At 38.0% G+C, this 16,341-nt stretch overlaps 1 protein-coding gene across 10 annotated transcripts in view; it reads right to left on the bottom strand.

Annotated features, from left to right (window-relative positions):
• The window catches only part of rapgef6 (Rap guanine nucleotide exchange factor (GEF) 6), a 287,599-nt gene that overhangs the window by 7,044 nt on the left and 264,214 nt on the right, over nucleotides 1-16,341 (bottom strand). For 4 of the 10 annotated variants that reach the window (XM_051933460.1, XM_028812813.2, XM_028812812.2 and 1 more), the window contains 7 exons: nucleotides 15,079-15,102; nucleotides 13,460-13,680; nucleotides 11,539-11,721; nucleotides 10,780-10,923; nucleotides 9,390-9,503; nucleotides 6,467-6,686; nucleotides 1,011-1,519 (listed from right to left, as the gene is read on the bottom strand). In XM_051933460.1, coding sequence (XP_051789420.1) covers nucleotides 1,011-1,519; nucleotides 6,467-6,686; nucleotides 9,390-9,503; nucleotides 10,780-10,923; nucleotides 11,539-11,721; nucleotides 13,460-13,680; nucleotides 15,079-15,102 — 1,415 coding nt within the window. The remainder of the gene's footprint in view (nucleotides 1-1,010; nucleotides 1,520-6,466; nucleotides 6,687-9,389; nucleotides 9,504-10,779; nucleotides 10,924-11,538; nucleotides 11,722-13,459; nucleotides 13,681-15,078; nucleotides 15,103-16,341) is intronic. The other 6 variants (XM_028812817.2, XM_028812818.2, XM_028812815.2 and 3 more) reach the window with 3 other exon arrangements.

Raw genomic sequence — 16,341 nt, 5'->3', positions numbered from 1 at the left:
AAAGATATATGTTTTGGAAAAACTAACACAGTGTTTTATGGAATATACAGCAATATCGTAAATTAATAATGAAGGCAAATAACATACTAGTGAATATTTAAATTTGGTTGTCATAAACATGCCACTTAATTAATCTAGGTGAATTAACTGCAACAAAAAGCAGAAGACAAAGTTTTTCAATGAAAGCTCTCCATTTTCTCCAATACCAGTGTCTTCCTATAGTTTTCTTAAGTATATATATATATATATATATATATATATATATTCTTTTCACTGGCCACTATGACACTGACTCATTCCAATCATCAATTTTACAGACTTGATTTTTTACATTGGAATAATATGCTGTCTTCAGCCTATCCCATCAGTAGTGGATACAAGCGGAAACCAAGTGTAAAAGAAACACCAGTGCCTGTGTATCACAGGGTATGCTAATGAACTCACCAATACTCACTCAGTCACTTGACTGGCAACCTAAAATGGCCCAGTAAACAAATGTTACAGGTTTTTGGGATGTGGAAATATAAAAGAATTCCCAGGAAAAAAAAGTGCAAATACAACTCCACACAGATACTCATTAGTACTTGAACTAGAACCTAGGACAACTGTACACAAAATGCAATCAGCATTTAATTTCATTATCTAAAATTGCTTTATTTACAGTAACATACAGTAACTAAAACTGAATAAAATGCAATGACATGTTAGAGGAAAGAATTTCAAGAGCATCAAATTTCTGTTCTATCTTTAAACAAAGATTTTGTCCACAGAGAAGAAAAGCAGACAATGGGGAGGGGATGGGGTCCTGGGATTGGGTTGGGGGAAGCATCAAGGACTTTGTGTGTTTAGTATCAGGTTAATGTAAGATATAGTATGCGAAAGGGAGAAAAAGCACAGTGTCCTTTTTAGCCCCAAATCTGCTGGTGTCATTTCATTTCACATTCTCATAATTCATAACAGAAAAATCATAATAAATTCTAATCAGCAAAATCAAATATTAGCTGACATACCTATAAGTCCTTTGTCTGTGCTTGAAGTAACTGTTTTATAAGATGGGTCTGTGGCTGGTTTAGAGTCTGAGGGATCCTCCTGAGCTGATTGGGGATTTTCAGTAACTCTGCGTTTGATAGTTCCATAATTTCCTTCATAGGTATCAGAAAGGGAGCTTGATGAGGCCCAACTTTGCCTGGACTGGTTCAACTCTAAGCTACCTCTGGAATGTCTATTAGTTCTGGAAAGGTCCTCTGAGCAAACACTGCTATTGTCTGCCCATTGGCCAGTTAGCTCCACCTCTGCAATTGGTCCGTCTACGTGTTTGTTACGAAAGGGGCTGAGGTCCCAGGCCCGTTGGCACTGTAAACTCTGAAAGTTGTCATGAGAGTTACTAGAGCAGGAGGTCCAACTTCCACGGCCACTATCTGCTGCATCCACTGAAGTAAATTCATGAGCCAGCTCTTCATTGCTTGCTGAGGAGGCAAATGTTGAGCATCTAGCAATGAAAGGTCTTTGTATGGAGTGACTGACAAAGAAAGAGAAAAAAAATTAGACTGAAGTTTGACTGATCTTTTAACACAACTGCAAACTAACATTTAAGACACCTTTCATTTATGCATGACTCTGTCACCTAATGCACGACAGTTTTAAAAATCAGAACCTAAAGCTCATACATGGCATTAACATAACAGCACATACTATTAGGCAGGATTATATCTATGGGATTTAAAGAAAAAAAATCATAAAAGCTGTGGTAAGGGATCAAGAACTAAAAGGATAGAGCATTCATTTTATACAGAAACATAGTTCCTTCAACAAATGATGCTTGTCTAATATGTATAAAATTCAAAACACAATTAAACACCGATACAATACAATTCAATACAATTTTAGGGTGCCACCTTGAAAACCTCAGGGGGAAAAAGCAGGAAACTGCCCTTAGCTGAGTACCAGTTTACTGTGAGGAATACTGGTACACGCATTCACATCACAACAACTATGGAGTCATCTAACCTAGCATACATGTCATTGGGAAGTGACTTTTTATTCTGGACATTTGATTGGTAGGGTTCAGATATTAGAGGAATGTGCTAAGTCCACAAAGACATAGGTTTGACTACTGACAGAGTCTAACTGAAGTAGTGAGTTTGCAGAAATAACCACTGCATTTGTATGATGCCAGAGAGCCAACCAAACTTCCTTGGTCAAATAATAAAAAATATACTATAATTCTGAAATAAGAATGTGTATGTTGCTGGCATGGTAAACAATCAGGTCCATTTGAAAATATTTAAAAAATCTAATTAAACGTTCTTTTAAAGATGGCAGGATATCTATTTAATAGAACAGACAAGCATATTGTATGTAAAGAGATGCCAGAGTGAGGAAACAAAAAATATTTTGCTATGTTGTACTAAAACTATTTAAATTCATTTTTTCCCAAACAAACAACACTCATTATCTTAGAATGGGAAATAAAAAAATAGGATTATATAATTTTTTGCAAATGTATTATAAATAAAAAAATAGCTGCAACAAAGCAAAATGTAAAAAAAAAATTTAAGAGGTCTGAATACTTTCTGAAACCACTGTAATAAGCACACAGTAATAAAAGTAATTTGTTGTAGATTTACAGAATGTTGATTATCATGGTCCATAAAGTATAGTTCTGTTGTTATGGTCCAAAACTTTAGACATAAAACATTTCATGAAAAAACAAAAATTTCTACATTCTTTGATTCAGTTTAGGTACATCTGGTCAGAACCTACTGTACAAGTACTAAGTTACACAGAGAATTCCTTTGGACCACTTCTCAGTTTTTATTAATCACTTGCATCAGTTGTCATGATATAAACTGGAAATCACTACTTTTCCTCTGTAGATCATCAAAGGAATCTTCTACTTTATTTTACAATCTGTATGCATATTCATTCAGCTATCACAATTTATATGCTGTTTGAGACTTTCAATCTGCCATTTGAGTGATACTGGGATTAAAACAAATACTAAAAATAATAATCTTTAAAACTTTCTTTTTCCATCCATCCATCCATTGTCTCCCGCTTATCCGAGGTCGGGTCGCGGGGGCAGCAGCTTGAGCAGAGATGCCCAGACTTCCCTCTCCCCGGCCACTTCTTCTAGCTCTTCCGGGAGAATCCCAAGGCGTTCCCAGGCCAGTCGAGAGACATAGTCCCTCCAGCGTGTCCTGGGTCTTCCCCGGGGCCTCCTCCCGGTTGGACGTGCCCGGAACACCTCACCAGGGAGGCGTCCAGGAGGCATCCTGATCAGATGCCCGAGCCACCTCATCTGACTCCTCTCGATGCGGAGGAGCAGCGGCTCTACTCTGAGCCCCTCCCGGATGACTGAGCTTCTCACCCTATCTTTAAGGGAAAGCCCAGACACCCTGCGGAGGAAACTCATTTCAGCCGCTTGTATTCGCGATCTCGTTCTTTCGGTCACTACCCATAGCTCATGACCATAGGTGAGGGTAGGAACATAGATCGACTGGTAAATTGAGAGCTTCGCCTTGCGGCTCAGCTCCTTTTTCACCACGACAGACCGATGCAATGCCCGCATTACTGCGGATGCCGCACCGATCCGCCTGTCGATCTCACGCTCCATTCTTCCCTCACTCGTGAACAAGACCCCGAGATACTTGAACTCCTCCACTTGGGGCAGGATCTCGCTACCAACCCTGAGAGGGCACTCCACCCTTTTCCGGCTGAGGACCATGGTCTCGGATTTGGAGGTGCTGATTCTCATCCCAGCCGCTTCACACTCGGCTGCGAACCGATCCAGAGAGAGCTGAAGATCACGGCCTGATGAAGCAAACAGGACAACATCATCTGCAAAAAGCAGTGACCCAATCCTGAGCCCACCAAACTGGACCCTCTCAACACCCTGGCTGCGCCTAGAAATTCTGTCCATAAAAGATATGAACAGAATCGGTGACAAAGGGCAGCCCTGGCGGAGTCCAACTCTCACTGGAAACGGGTTCGACTTACTGCCGGCAATGCGGACCAAGCTCTGGCACCGATCGTACAGGGACTGAACAGCCCTTATCAGGGGGGCCGGTACCCCATACTCTCGGAGTACCCCCCACAGGATTCCCCGAGGGACACGGTCGAATGCCTTTTCTAAGTCCACAAAACACATGTAGACTGGTTGGGCAAACTCCCATGCACCCTCCAGGACCCTGCTAAGGGTATAGAGCTGGTCCACTGTTCCGCGACCAGGACGAAAACCACACTGTTCCTCCTGAATCCGAGGCTCGACTATCCGACAGACCCTCCTCTCCAGGACCCCTGAATAGACTTTTCCAGGGAGGCTGAGGAGTGTGATCCCTCTGTAGTTGGAACACACCCTCCGATCCCCCTTCTTAAAGAGGGGGACCACCACCCCGGTCTGCCAATCCAGAGGCACTGTCCCTGATGTCCATGCGATGTTGCAGAGGCGTGTCAGCCAAGACAGTCCTACAACATCCAGAGCCTTGAGGAACTCCGGGCGTATCTCATCCACCCCCGGGGCCCTACCACCAAGGAGTTTTTTGACCACCTCGGTGACCTCAGTCCCAGAGATGGGGGAGCCCACCTCTGAGTCCCCAGGCTCTGCTTCCTCATTGGAAGGCATGTTAATGGGATTGAGGAGGTCTTCGAAGTATTCCCCCCACCGACCCACAACATCCCGAGTCGAGGTCAGCAGCGCACCATCCCCACCATATACAGTGTTGACACTGCACTGCTTCCCCTTCCTGAGACGCCGGATGGTGGACCAGAATCTCCTCGAAGCCGTCCGAAAGTCATTCTCCATGGCCTCCCCAAACTCCTCCCACGCCCGAGTTTTTGCCTCAGCAACCACCAAAGCCGCATTCCGCTTGGCCTGCCGGTACCTATCAGCTGCCTCCGGGGTCCCACAGGACAAAAGGGTCCTGTAGGACTCCTTCTTCAGCTTGACGGCATCCTTCACCGCCGGTGTCCACCAGCGGGTTCGGGGATTGCCGCCACGACAGGCACCGACCACCTTACGGCCACAGCTCCGGTCAGCTGCCTCAACAATAGAGGCACGGAACATGGCCCATTCGGACTCAATGTCCCCCACCTCCCTCGGGATGTGGTCGAAGTTCTGCCGGAGGTGGGAGTTGAAGTTACTTCTGACAGGGGGCTCTGCCAGACGTTCCCAGCAGACCCTCACAACACGTTTGGGCCTACCACGCCTGACCGGCATCCTCCCCCACCATCGAAGCCAACTCACCACCAGGTGGTGATCAGTTGACAGCTCCGCCCCTCTCTTCACCCGAGTGTCCAAGACATGTGGCCGCAAGTCCGACGACACGACCACAAAGTCGATCATCGAACTGAGGCCTAGGGTGTCCTGGTGCCAAGTGCACATATGAACACCCCTATGCTTGAACATGGTGTTCATTATGGACAATCCGTGACGAGCACAGAAGTCCAATAACAAAACACCGCTCGGGTTCAGATCAGGGGGGCCATTCCTCCCAATCACGCCCTTCCAGGTCTCACTGTCATTGCCCACGTGAGCATTGAAGTCTCCCAGCAGAACGAGGGAGTCCCCAGAAGGTATGCCCTCTAGCACCCCCTCCAGGGACTCCAAAAAGGGTGGATACTCCGAACTGCTGTTCGGTGCATACGCACAAACAACAGTTAGGACCCGTCCCCCCACCCGAAGGCGAAGGGAGGCTACCCTCTCGTCCACCGGGGTAAACCCCAATGTACAGGCTCCAAGTTGGGGGGCAATAAGTATACCCACACCTGCTCGGCGCCTCTCACCGGGGGCAACTCCAGAGTGGTACAGAGTCCAGCCCCTCTCAAGGAGATTGGTTCCAGAGTCCAAGCTGTGCGTCGAGGTGAGTCCAACTATATCTAGCCGGAACCTCTCAACTTCGCGCACTAGCTCAGGCTCCTTCCCCTTCAGAGAGGTGACATTCCACGTCCCAAGAGCCAGTTTCTGTAGCCAAGGATCGGACCGCCAAGGTCCCCGCCTTCGGCCACCACCCAACTCACACTGCACCCGACCTCCTTGGCCCCTCCCATAGGTGGTGAGCCCATGGGAAGGGGGACCCACGTTGCCTCTTCGGGCTGTGCCCGGCCGAGCCCCATGGGTGCAGGCCCGGCCACCAGGCGCTCGCCATCGAGCCCCACCTCCAGGCCTGGCTCCAGAGTGGGGCCCCGGTGACCCGCGTCCGGGCAAGGGAAAACGCCGTCCAAAATTGTTTTTCTTCATAGGAGGTTTGTTTAACCGCTCTTTGTCTCATCCCTCACCTAGGACCAGTTTGCCTTGGGTGGCCCTACCAGGGGCATAAAGCCCCGGACAACAGAGCTCCTAGGATCATTGGGACACGCAAACCCCTCCACCACGATAAGGTGACGGTTAAAGGAGGGGCTTTCTTTTTCCATATTATCAAAACAACTTATGGCCAGTTTGTCAGAGCAAAGCTGTAGTACAACTCACCTGGCACAAGGCTGTTTACATTCAGCTGTAGTTGGCACGCTGTTTCCTGTTCTGATAAGCTCCATATGATTAGGTTGCTGAGTCAAAGGGTGCTCTTCTGAGGTTGTGGCTGATATCGAATCCACAGAAGAATTACTAACAATGCTGGACCGGGATGAGATCTCACTTTGACTCAGATCAGAGAAATTTTCTGATTTTGTACTTGACAGCAAGGCATGACCTAGAGGTTTGAAAGCAAAATACACAAACTTTTAATAGGTGTTCCTGAGATAAGTAGGAAGATTACAGTGTAGAAAAGAAATCATTCTATTTAACTGCAAATGAAGTGAAAAAATTAAATCGTTATTAATTCTGCCACTGGCTTTAAGAAGGCCAGAAAGTATATTGTGGCGTAAGGTTTAAGACAAGTCTATAATCAAACTTTTATAAATATAGATATTTTAAGTTCCTGTCATTTTACCTCACCAGAAATGTAGAGTTTTTTATGATAACTCCCTGGTCTAACAGGTCTTACATAACCGAGTTTCCACTATATCATTTTTTGGTGACTTATTTAAGGAGGGTAATCACATAAATCATTTTATTCTGTCAATCTGTAATTAATACACAATGTCAGTTAATCTTTGGAATCACTGATTCCATATTAACCTTTTTCATCTCATATGTTTTGGTGCTGGAAACATGTACAGGATTTGGTGAATACTGTATACAAACATATACAGCATGGAGAACATTTACCATATACATCATTCAAATTGCTACGAAACATTGAACTTAAATGTTTAAGACTATGTTCAAATGTTAATTTCCTGTTTTAAGATTGTTATCTACCTCAAACACATACAGTATGAGGAAATTATTATGTACATCATATTAGCGTGTTTAACAATATGATACCTATACCAAAATACACAATCACTTTTCCTTAACAGATATCATCATGCAAATAACAAAACTGAAATATATTTTACTGTAGATATCTTTTCTAAGACAAAAACAACTTAAACATCTTGTTAATACAGTATGTCTTCTTGTCTCTTACGTAGTCTTGTCCCTATAAAAACTCAGCCTCATATATGTCTGTTTTCTGTTACTTACATTTAACCGCCTATAACTTCACCATCCTTCATTCAATATTCATGTTATACTACTCAAAATAATGGGCAGACATTTCTCTCCAAGTAGTGTGGTAAACTGTAGTCATTCAAAACTAGAGCTGATCTTATTTTGGAAGAATTAAGTGGATATGACCTGTCAGCTTCGTTAGGCTAAATGACCTGCTCTCATGCTGATTCTTCTAAAGTTGTAATGCCCTTAAACAAGAGGAGGTGGCCTCTTAACCCCAACTTGTGTTAGGACCTGTTGAGTACCTTTTAAAATGTTTTCTTTTTTTTTTGTTTATATATCAAAATTAGAAGAAACCATATATTTGGTATACATTATATGAGAATGATTTACAATATAACAGAAAATACTTTTTGAGAAAAATTTTTCCAGGTATAATAAGGCTCTATCGAAAAACTTGTATTATGCCTTTACCAGTCTGTATCTAAGTCGGTTGTAATTTTTTTAAATTACAAAAATAAACAAACTGCAAAAAATGAAGGTGTAAAGCAATTATGGTAAGATAAAATTAAGAGTTTTGAATGTGGCTACATTGAGTTAACTATAGAATAAATCACATACTTGTGACCACATTTCTACAATTAAGAGTACAATGCAAACAAAGTGACAGTGTGAACATTAAAAAAACAAATCCTTCAAATATTAATTTCTTGAATTAAATTGAATGTCTTAAACATTAAAGGCACAGATACTCGCTATCAGCATACAGTGACTCACCTGTACCACTGTATGTGTACATGTGTATGTACATATACTGTGTGTGTGTGTATATATGAAGTCATACTGTATATATGTACACATAAATGTATATATGTGTATATATACATGAAGTCATCTAGTTACTCATATGAAGACAACTCAAGCAAAGACAGAGATCTTCTTGGAAATTAGCATGATCTGTCAATAGACTCAATAAATTTAAACTATGCTTTAAGGTTAAAGTACATGAATTGTCACTATGGAAAGTAAACCTTAGTTCTATGTTTCTGCATAAAAAATAGTGCATGAATAAATATTCCTGCATTTTACAGCATCAGTTACACCACCAGTTCTTGATACACAGTGAACAAACACCATCTTGCACTAGCTACTACTAAGGTCTTTTTATGCTACAACTAATTGTGTACTTTGAATTCAAATATTTTAGGATATATTTACATGCCATGCAGATTAGTCTGTGGTACCATCATATTTTGTATTACATTATGATGTGTAATGAAGCCAGTTTGGGCTAAAATTAATTTTGTTTACCATCACGAGCAACACTAAGGAACTTTCTACCTGATACTATACTATTACTATAAAAAAAAAAAACAATCAAAAGTGCAATGTACATTTTATTAAAAAAATAAAAATATCTCTATTATTTTTAACAGCAGACTGGACAGAACTATAAAATATTTGTAAGCAAATTTAACAAGAACTTCACTATTAAAGTGCTGAAAGTTTAATTCTGTTTCAATAATGATTTAAGACTTTCACACTCCTGTTTTTCATTTTATACAAGTCAATCTCTTGAAATGAAAAGAGCTGGTGCAAAAAGTGCACTGTGCTGTTCAAAAGGGTAACTACTAAGACCAGAAGAATTCTTAGATTTCTTGGGATGCAATCTGTAATCTTCATATACTCTACTGTCTCTTAATAGGCTCTGCTCTCTCCCTAGACGAATTTCTTTTCCAGTAAAATGGTCTGACTTTCTTCCTTATTTTAAGCTCTTGGCTGGCTCCTTGGAGTGTATCCCCTTCCCCTGTCCTTGTGCCTGTGATCTCCTGGATTCTCTTTTGTAATAAACTCCCACCTATTGTGCCGGAGCGCACTCCACTGTTCTTGGTGCTGTTTTCACTTGTCAGAGATGAGGAAGAGCCAGACAGATTCACCTGGCTAGAGTTTTGTGATCTTGGGATATTCCCAACTAAAAAAACAAACCAAAGAAAAAGGTAACAATTTTAATACATTATCCACAGTTTTCTTAAGGATTTTTATTAATTTAGTGGCAATATTATGTCACTACTTGAAAATGCTTTTAAAGTTTCTGCTTTAAACAGAAACCAAGAATACAGAAAATTTAATCAAATGACCCATAATAAAATATGCAATAGCAAGGCAATTCTTCTTTCTGTATTTGCATGCATGAGTTAGTTTCCCCTTTCTTCTAAGCTGGTAGTAGGAGTGCAAAAAAATCAAACTAACAATAACTGAGAATATTCATAACATATAATATTGCATATTATGCATAAAATGAAGTGGGAGGCATACCATCTCATAGGTCTGATACTTGAATGGGCTGATGTCAAGGTTATATTGGCAAGCAGCTATACAATATTACGAGATGAATTAAACTGACAAATGTAAGAAATAAAACAAGCAACAATACAGTAGGTGCAATTTGGCACTGTCCAATTTAAAATTAGACGGTGCACAGTCATTAATTTGTTTAATATCTAAGAAGAAATTAAATATTTGAGATGGATGAACTATTAAGTAGTAATTTAATAAAGATACAGATCATTTAGCTATCTTGAAATGTATATAAACATTAAAACACAACAAAAAATCTGTTATAACTCTTTTTTCTGAAGAAAATATGGCTATTACTGCATTTGTAAAAAGATGTCAAAAGAACCATAATTACCCCAGATCAGGAAAAAAAATTCAATATTATAAGTGTTCATGGTCTTGAACTATTTCTGAAGAAAAGTGTGACTTCCAGGGAGGGGAGGATTATATCTGATATTTAAAACCACCCCTCCAATTTAAAAATAATATAAGCAATAGTGGTTTATGCTTCACCTTTATTAGACAGCCTTCCAGACAGACATATTGCAAATAGAATGGAAATGGATAGATCCTACAATTGATCATTACATTCTATTATGGTTATTTACTGTAAATACATAAACTAAATGACACTTAGCATAAGTATAACAAAACATACAAATTGTATCACTGGCAGCTACCTTAAACCCATTTTGGTTTTAAATGTAATTGATTTTTCTAATTACATTCCAGTGAATAAGACACAAATTAAGCAAGGATGTAATCAGTGCTATACACCATACATTGAGCTTCTATATTAATCAACACCTATCCCCTATGTTATTCATAGAGCTGTATAATCAGCAAACTTGATATGAAGTAGATTTTTTTAGTTACCCTTCTGGAATACAAGAAACAGAGGATATGTTTACCTTTGCGAGGAGATCCTTGTGGGGATCCAGGAGGGCTAGAATGCAAAGAAGAAGTGTTGGATATGGAATCTTCTGGTGCTTTCTTGTAAGGTATGTCATCAGATAAACTTAAAGGTTTTTTAATGCACTGGGGAGAACTTGTACCTAAAAACAAACAGCATTACATTATTTGAGGCACAAAGTACATTATCTTTCAAGTAGTCTTGTGAAAAAATAGTTTTGTTTTAGCATCTTTGCCAGATTACTTGTATTGCTTTAAAAACCTCTGGGCTATCTTTCAGATTCTTCACTGTCTATCAGGCAGACAATGCTAAGTGAATCATTGCATTTAAAAAATATAAATAAAGAGCATATCTTGTAAATTACAATATATATGACAAAGATGTTCATAATTTGTGCATTTTCAATCAGTGACATAGCTGTCCTAGTCTTTTAAATAAATAATGTCATATAACTAATGCTTGTTAAATGACAATGTACATTACAACGGATATGATAGAAGTTAGTTGTTATAGTGAGAGTGTAGTATTATTATTATGAATATTTTGCAAGGAAGATGTTTAATTTTTTGCTAAGTAGTAAGGCAGTGCTTCATTTCTGCAAAATGAAAGAAAAAGAAGCTCGAATAATGAATGTTGTTTGAGATTTTTAGTCTCACTGCATTCTAGCTAAACATACAAGAAAGTCCATGGAGGCATGGTAGAAATAAGAATGAGACCCATTTAAGACATATCTATTTTAGAAGACATCCTGACTTACTGGCTGAGGCAGTGTCCTTTGCTGTGCTTTTATTCCTAAAGGGGTATAGATTGACTGCAGGGACCTGGAGGACTTGGCTCATTCGGTGTTGCTGATGAGATTTTCCAGATGCGATGCCAGACCTCATTGATACTGGAGACATGTCAGATTTTGCTGATCTTCTTTCACTCAGATTTTTGGACACTGTTGTAGTGAAATAGGAAATAATTAATCTTGCATTATTTGTTGCAAGATTATTATGTTCCCAACAAAGACAATAATCAAAACAAAGAAAAAATAACACTTTGTAAAAACATCTACTGGGCAATTTTAGCATGATGAAAAAGGGAAGATGAAATGGAGTGAAATCCTTAGGGATTTTAAGTATGCAGAAGATATATTTTTTAATCTTTATGAAGATTTCATGGGGGGGGGGGGGTAGCTGAAGGAGGAAAAGGTGACATACAGCAAATTTTATATTTGTACAGATGACAAAAAGATAACTCCTCGAAATACTTGTAAAATGAACAGGTTCATTCATGTTTCACAACTGTCTTAAAACATAGTTGCTACCAGTAAGAGGAGACTAACTGATTGAACTAGAAATTGCACCATAACTGTCCACCTTCAGTGAAGTCAATTAACAAACATGTTTTAAGGAAAAAAATTCTAAACAACAATGGAAATGCCAACTGAAGCAGTTTAATCCTATACAAAAGACAGTTCCTCTAGTACTTAGATATGCCATTTTTGCTTCCCTTACACTTGGAACACCCTTTGTTATTACCTCATGCTTCCTCTCCCATTGTTCACTTTTCTCAGCTATTTCGCTTAGATTTTTAGATTTTATTTACACTGTACTACAAAGTATTTATGAAAAAAGTTAGTTGTAAGGTAACAATACCTGCACACGAGATTTCTTGTTAGTCTATGGGCAAGACAGGGTTTTAATTGAAGAAATTGAAAATATATAGTAGGTGTGATCTAGCCAGTGTCTTCTTGGCCAATACAAATTTAACAACAGTGGGAGAAAAAAATAACAGAATTGTTGTTTTATGGATTACTTTTAAGTTTCTACAATTATTCTTCATTCTTGTAAAGATTAGCTTTAACTTTTATAGTTACTTACAAATTACCAAGTTACATGTGGTAAAATAATACTCCTTCTTGCTTTGTTTTTATTTTTTTTATTTACGACACAACTCAGATAATATAAGTAGGATTTTCAGTAATGTGGAAGAGTTATGTATTGTCATTTTTACTCACTTTATTCATTAGAAACATAGCGCACCTATACTATATCCAATATCTAAAAACAGCATTCAGACTATAATGAAAACTTACTGCAAGTATTATACAGTACAATATACAAAAATGAAGACAATTTAGCTTGAACTGTATTCAGAAAAACAAGCTTCACATTTATTGTGTTAATATTTGAGTTTTTATGTAGTCCGTTAGTGCAAAGACATTTTACCACAAATAAAATTATTGTTTATTACAACACACACTGTTTATAAAATTATTGGAACTAATAATTAATCAATTGTATATTATATTGTTGGCAATCCTTATCTCTTTTCAACTTTACTAAGATGACCTAGTAGATACATGTTAATTTTTCTATAAAATTATGTTGTTTCCTTTGTTAATAACCTACTTATACTCAGCTCAAGAGTAAACTGCCAGAAAGAACATAAAAGGGATTACAAAATCGTAAAGAAAATTGAAGTAGATGGCAGTGTACATCAAAGTAAAAAATATTTTTTTAAACTTTGAAATAACACCCTCTTCAGAGAGTAAAAAGTGTATGGTTTAAGAAAACAGTGGTTTTCGGTACTCACATCTGGGCCAGTATGTCATTTTTTATTTTAAATGTTCATTTTGCAAAACAACATTACTTTTTTTTGGTGTAATACAATGTGGTATATTTGATACTCACAGGTACTGTAAGCGGGTTCACATTGTAGAGACATAATCTGAAATTTTTCCTCATCGGTTTCTACACTCAGATTTGAAAGATACTGCTTCACTTTTCGTGCCATCTGAGCATCCTCATACAATTTCTTGGCATTCAGAAGAGAGCTACGTCTAACACGTTTCTTGTGAGCTCCTCCTTGTACATCAAGCATATTTGAATTTGTACTTCCTTGACTGAGAGACCTTAAAAAAAAAAAAAAGTAAACATTTTAAAAAGTGTATTTTTACTTAAGAATATGTACACATATTTATACTGCATTTTTTAAAAGTACATGCAAAAATGACACACGTAAATAAAAATAAAATAAAACTGTATTAGACACAGAACGAAGATCCATAAATAAGTGATTCCTTAGGGTTATAAAAGTTAAAAGTCCCAAGAGTCATAGATTCCTGTTTTTATCCAGAAATAGTAAACCTACTCAACAGAAAAAATATGTAGCAATGAAGTACATAGTGTTTACAGCTACTTCTAACAATTTATAATACTGTCAATATAATTGAAATAGGAGATAAGACAATTAAAGAGTAAACTGTACATTCCTAAAAATATTTCATGGATATTAGTTTTATGTTACTGTGCAGCTACTCCAGTTCCAAAATACTACAACATAACAAGCTTAAAAATGCCAAATTTCAACTCTTTAATTTTCATTTTCCCTATGTGTTCTCATTGAATAAGTAAACACAAAAAAGGTTCTAATTATATACTAGATTATTATCATATGTAAAGGTTTACTAATGGTCAGAGATGATGAATGGAGGTCTTTAAATTGATTATGCTGAATGAAAATGGAAAAACGAATCTCTACAGTAGATACCCAACATAAAAGGGGTTCTCTACATTTTTTACCGACTGAAAAAGACTGTGTACTTGCTTCTGTAGCAAAAGAATTCCCCTGTGGAATTTGCTTAATAAATATACAGTATACATTATAATTCAAAGTAGTTGTTGTCACTAACAGTAAATTGACAAATATTGGTCTACTGACATTCTTTTCTTTATTTTTCTTTGTAACCAAAGGTACTGACATGCTGAGTTACTTACTAACATTATTTCAAAGTCTTTTGTAATTTCATTCATATATTTAGTAAAATGCATGTGTATTTGTGTAATAAACATTAAATGTTATGTGTGCTTTCATTCACACTTATTTACAGTGTCAATCTAATGCATGCACAAAACCAAAATAAAACAATACTTGTTTCTGATCCTCAAGATTATTACTTTCAAGTTACTTTCAGTTATTATCAATAAACCTTCCTTACAAAGCTTATAGGTACAGTATAACATGCCAGGGAAGTGAAACAAAATAATATTAATGCAATACAAGATTTCAAGCAAGAAGGATATTACTGAGTGAGGTTACAGTAGGCATTTCATTTCAATTATGATTTAACTTGTATCCAAATTTAGAAGTTTTTTTTCCCTTTAGTTTGCTCATTAGGAGATGATGCTGAAGGTGAAGGGTTGTAGGTGTGTCAGGATTATTATGATATGATGCATGCTGTTTATGCAATCAAGATGCAATGTGTTACAGGTGCTAGAACCACCATCCTATCTTATACACACATACTCACCCTAAACTCTTCCACCTCTTCTTCCTGAAAGCAAGAGCCATGAACATTGAAGCATGATTTTTTTCCCCAAAAAAGTAAGATTCACAACATAAAACACAAATCAGAAAAGAGAAAGAAGAAATGCATGAGATGTAGGAGAGACGAAAACATGAAAAAAATGGCAAAAACAATATTCCAAACCTAACTTATTAAGAGAAACAAAATTCTGCACAATGACTTGAGAGAGAGACAGACTCAAGCACATCTCCGTGACACTCTTGTAAAAGACAAAGCATGCGAATTCAGCATGCGAAATATGACCTATTGTATTAAGCAGTCTACACAGCGGTACATATAGCTTATCAGACCAACATATCTTAAATATGAAATTCAGTTTACTTTTTTCACTTTCTGTAATATTTTGATAAGTATTTCTATAAACAATCAAATGACAGATATGCGAATGATGTGATCCATATTATTATTATTGTAATTATCAGGAGTTAAAATGTTAATACATATAAGAGCCACCACAAGTGTAATGCATTAATTTATTATAAAAAAGTAATTGAATCCCTTAATGTGTTGACATTAAGTTCAAGAATAACACACTACTCAATTTTAGAACTACGTTACCCTTCCTTTATAACATGAGTAACACAAAGTGCCCTCACCTCCATCATGACAAAAACCTTGAAGAACTAGAGGCTAACGTTAAACCAGTATTTCTATTAGGTAGTGCTGTTGTCTACACATGGGGCTTGTCTGTTCTAATCATGCTCAATAAACATGTTTCCTGAGATGCTCTGCTTCATTCATTTTCTCATATTTACGTCTATGTATGTTAGCTATTAGGAATAGGTCAGATTTAAAACTGCTGAAAGGTAAAGATACTACTACATGTAGCTGTGTTCTCTTATTGCTGGACTGTTTGTGCTTTTAGGATCTGGATCATCTCCCTGTTTGGGACTAAATAACTGACAGCAGGGCAGAACTGGTAATAAACTAATAATGATGGACAACCGTAGTATTTGTTAGGCCTCTTCATTTAATGGCAAATCTATTAATGAAAAAGACAGGTGCATATCACAATAAAAATAATGGCATTATATTTACTCTGGTGTATTCTACCCTTATGTATCCATTAATATACAAGTACAACAACTAATTCATGTTAAAATATTAAGCTTTTCACTTTAGCAATACTGCGGTGGGCTGGCGCCCTGCCCAGGGTTTGTTTCCTCCCTTGCGCCCTGTGTTGGCTGGGATTGGCTCCAGCACACC

Source organism: Erpetoichthys calabaricus, chromosome 11, assembly GCF_900747795.2.
Source record: "Erpetoichthys calabaricus chromosome 11, fErpCal1.3, whole genome shotgun sequence".
NCBI classification, from domain to species: domain Eukaryota; kingdom Metazoa; phylum Chordata; class Cladistia; order Polypteriformes; family Polypteridae; genus Erpetoichthys; species Erpetoichthys calabaricus.
The sequence above is the reverse complement of the archived record's forward strand: the minus strand, read 5'-3'. Positions and strand labels throughout refer to the sequence as shown.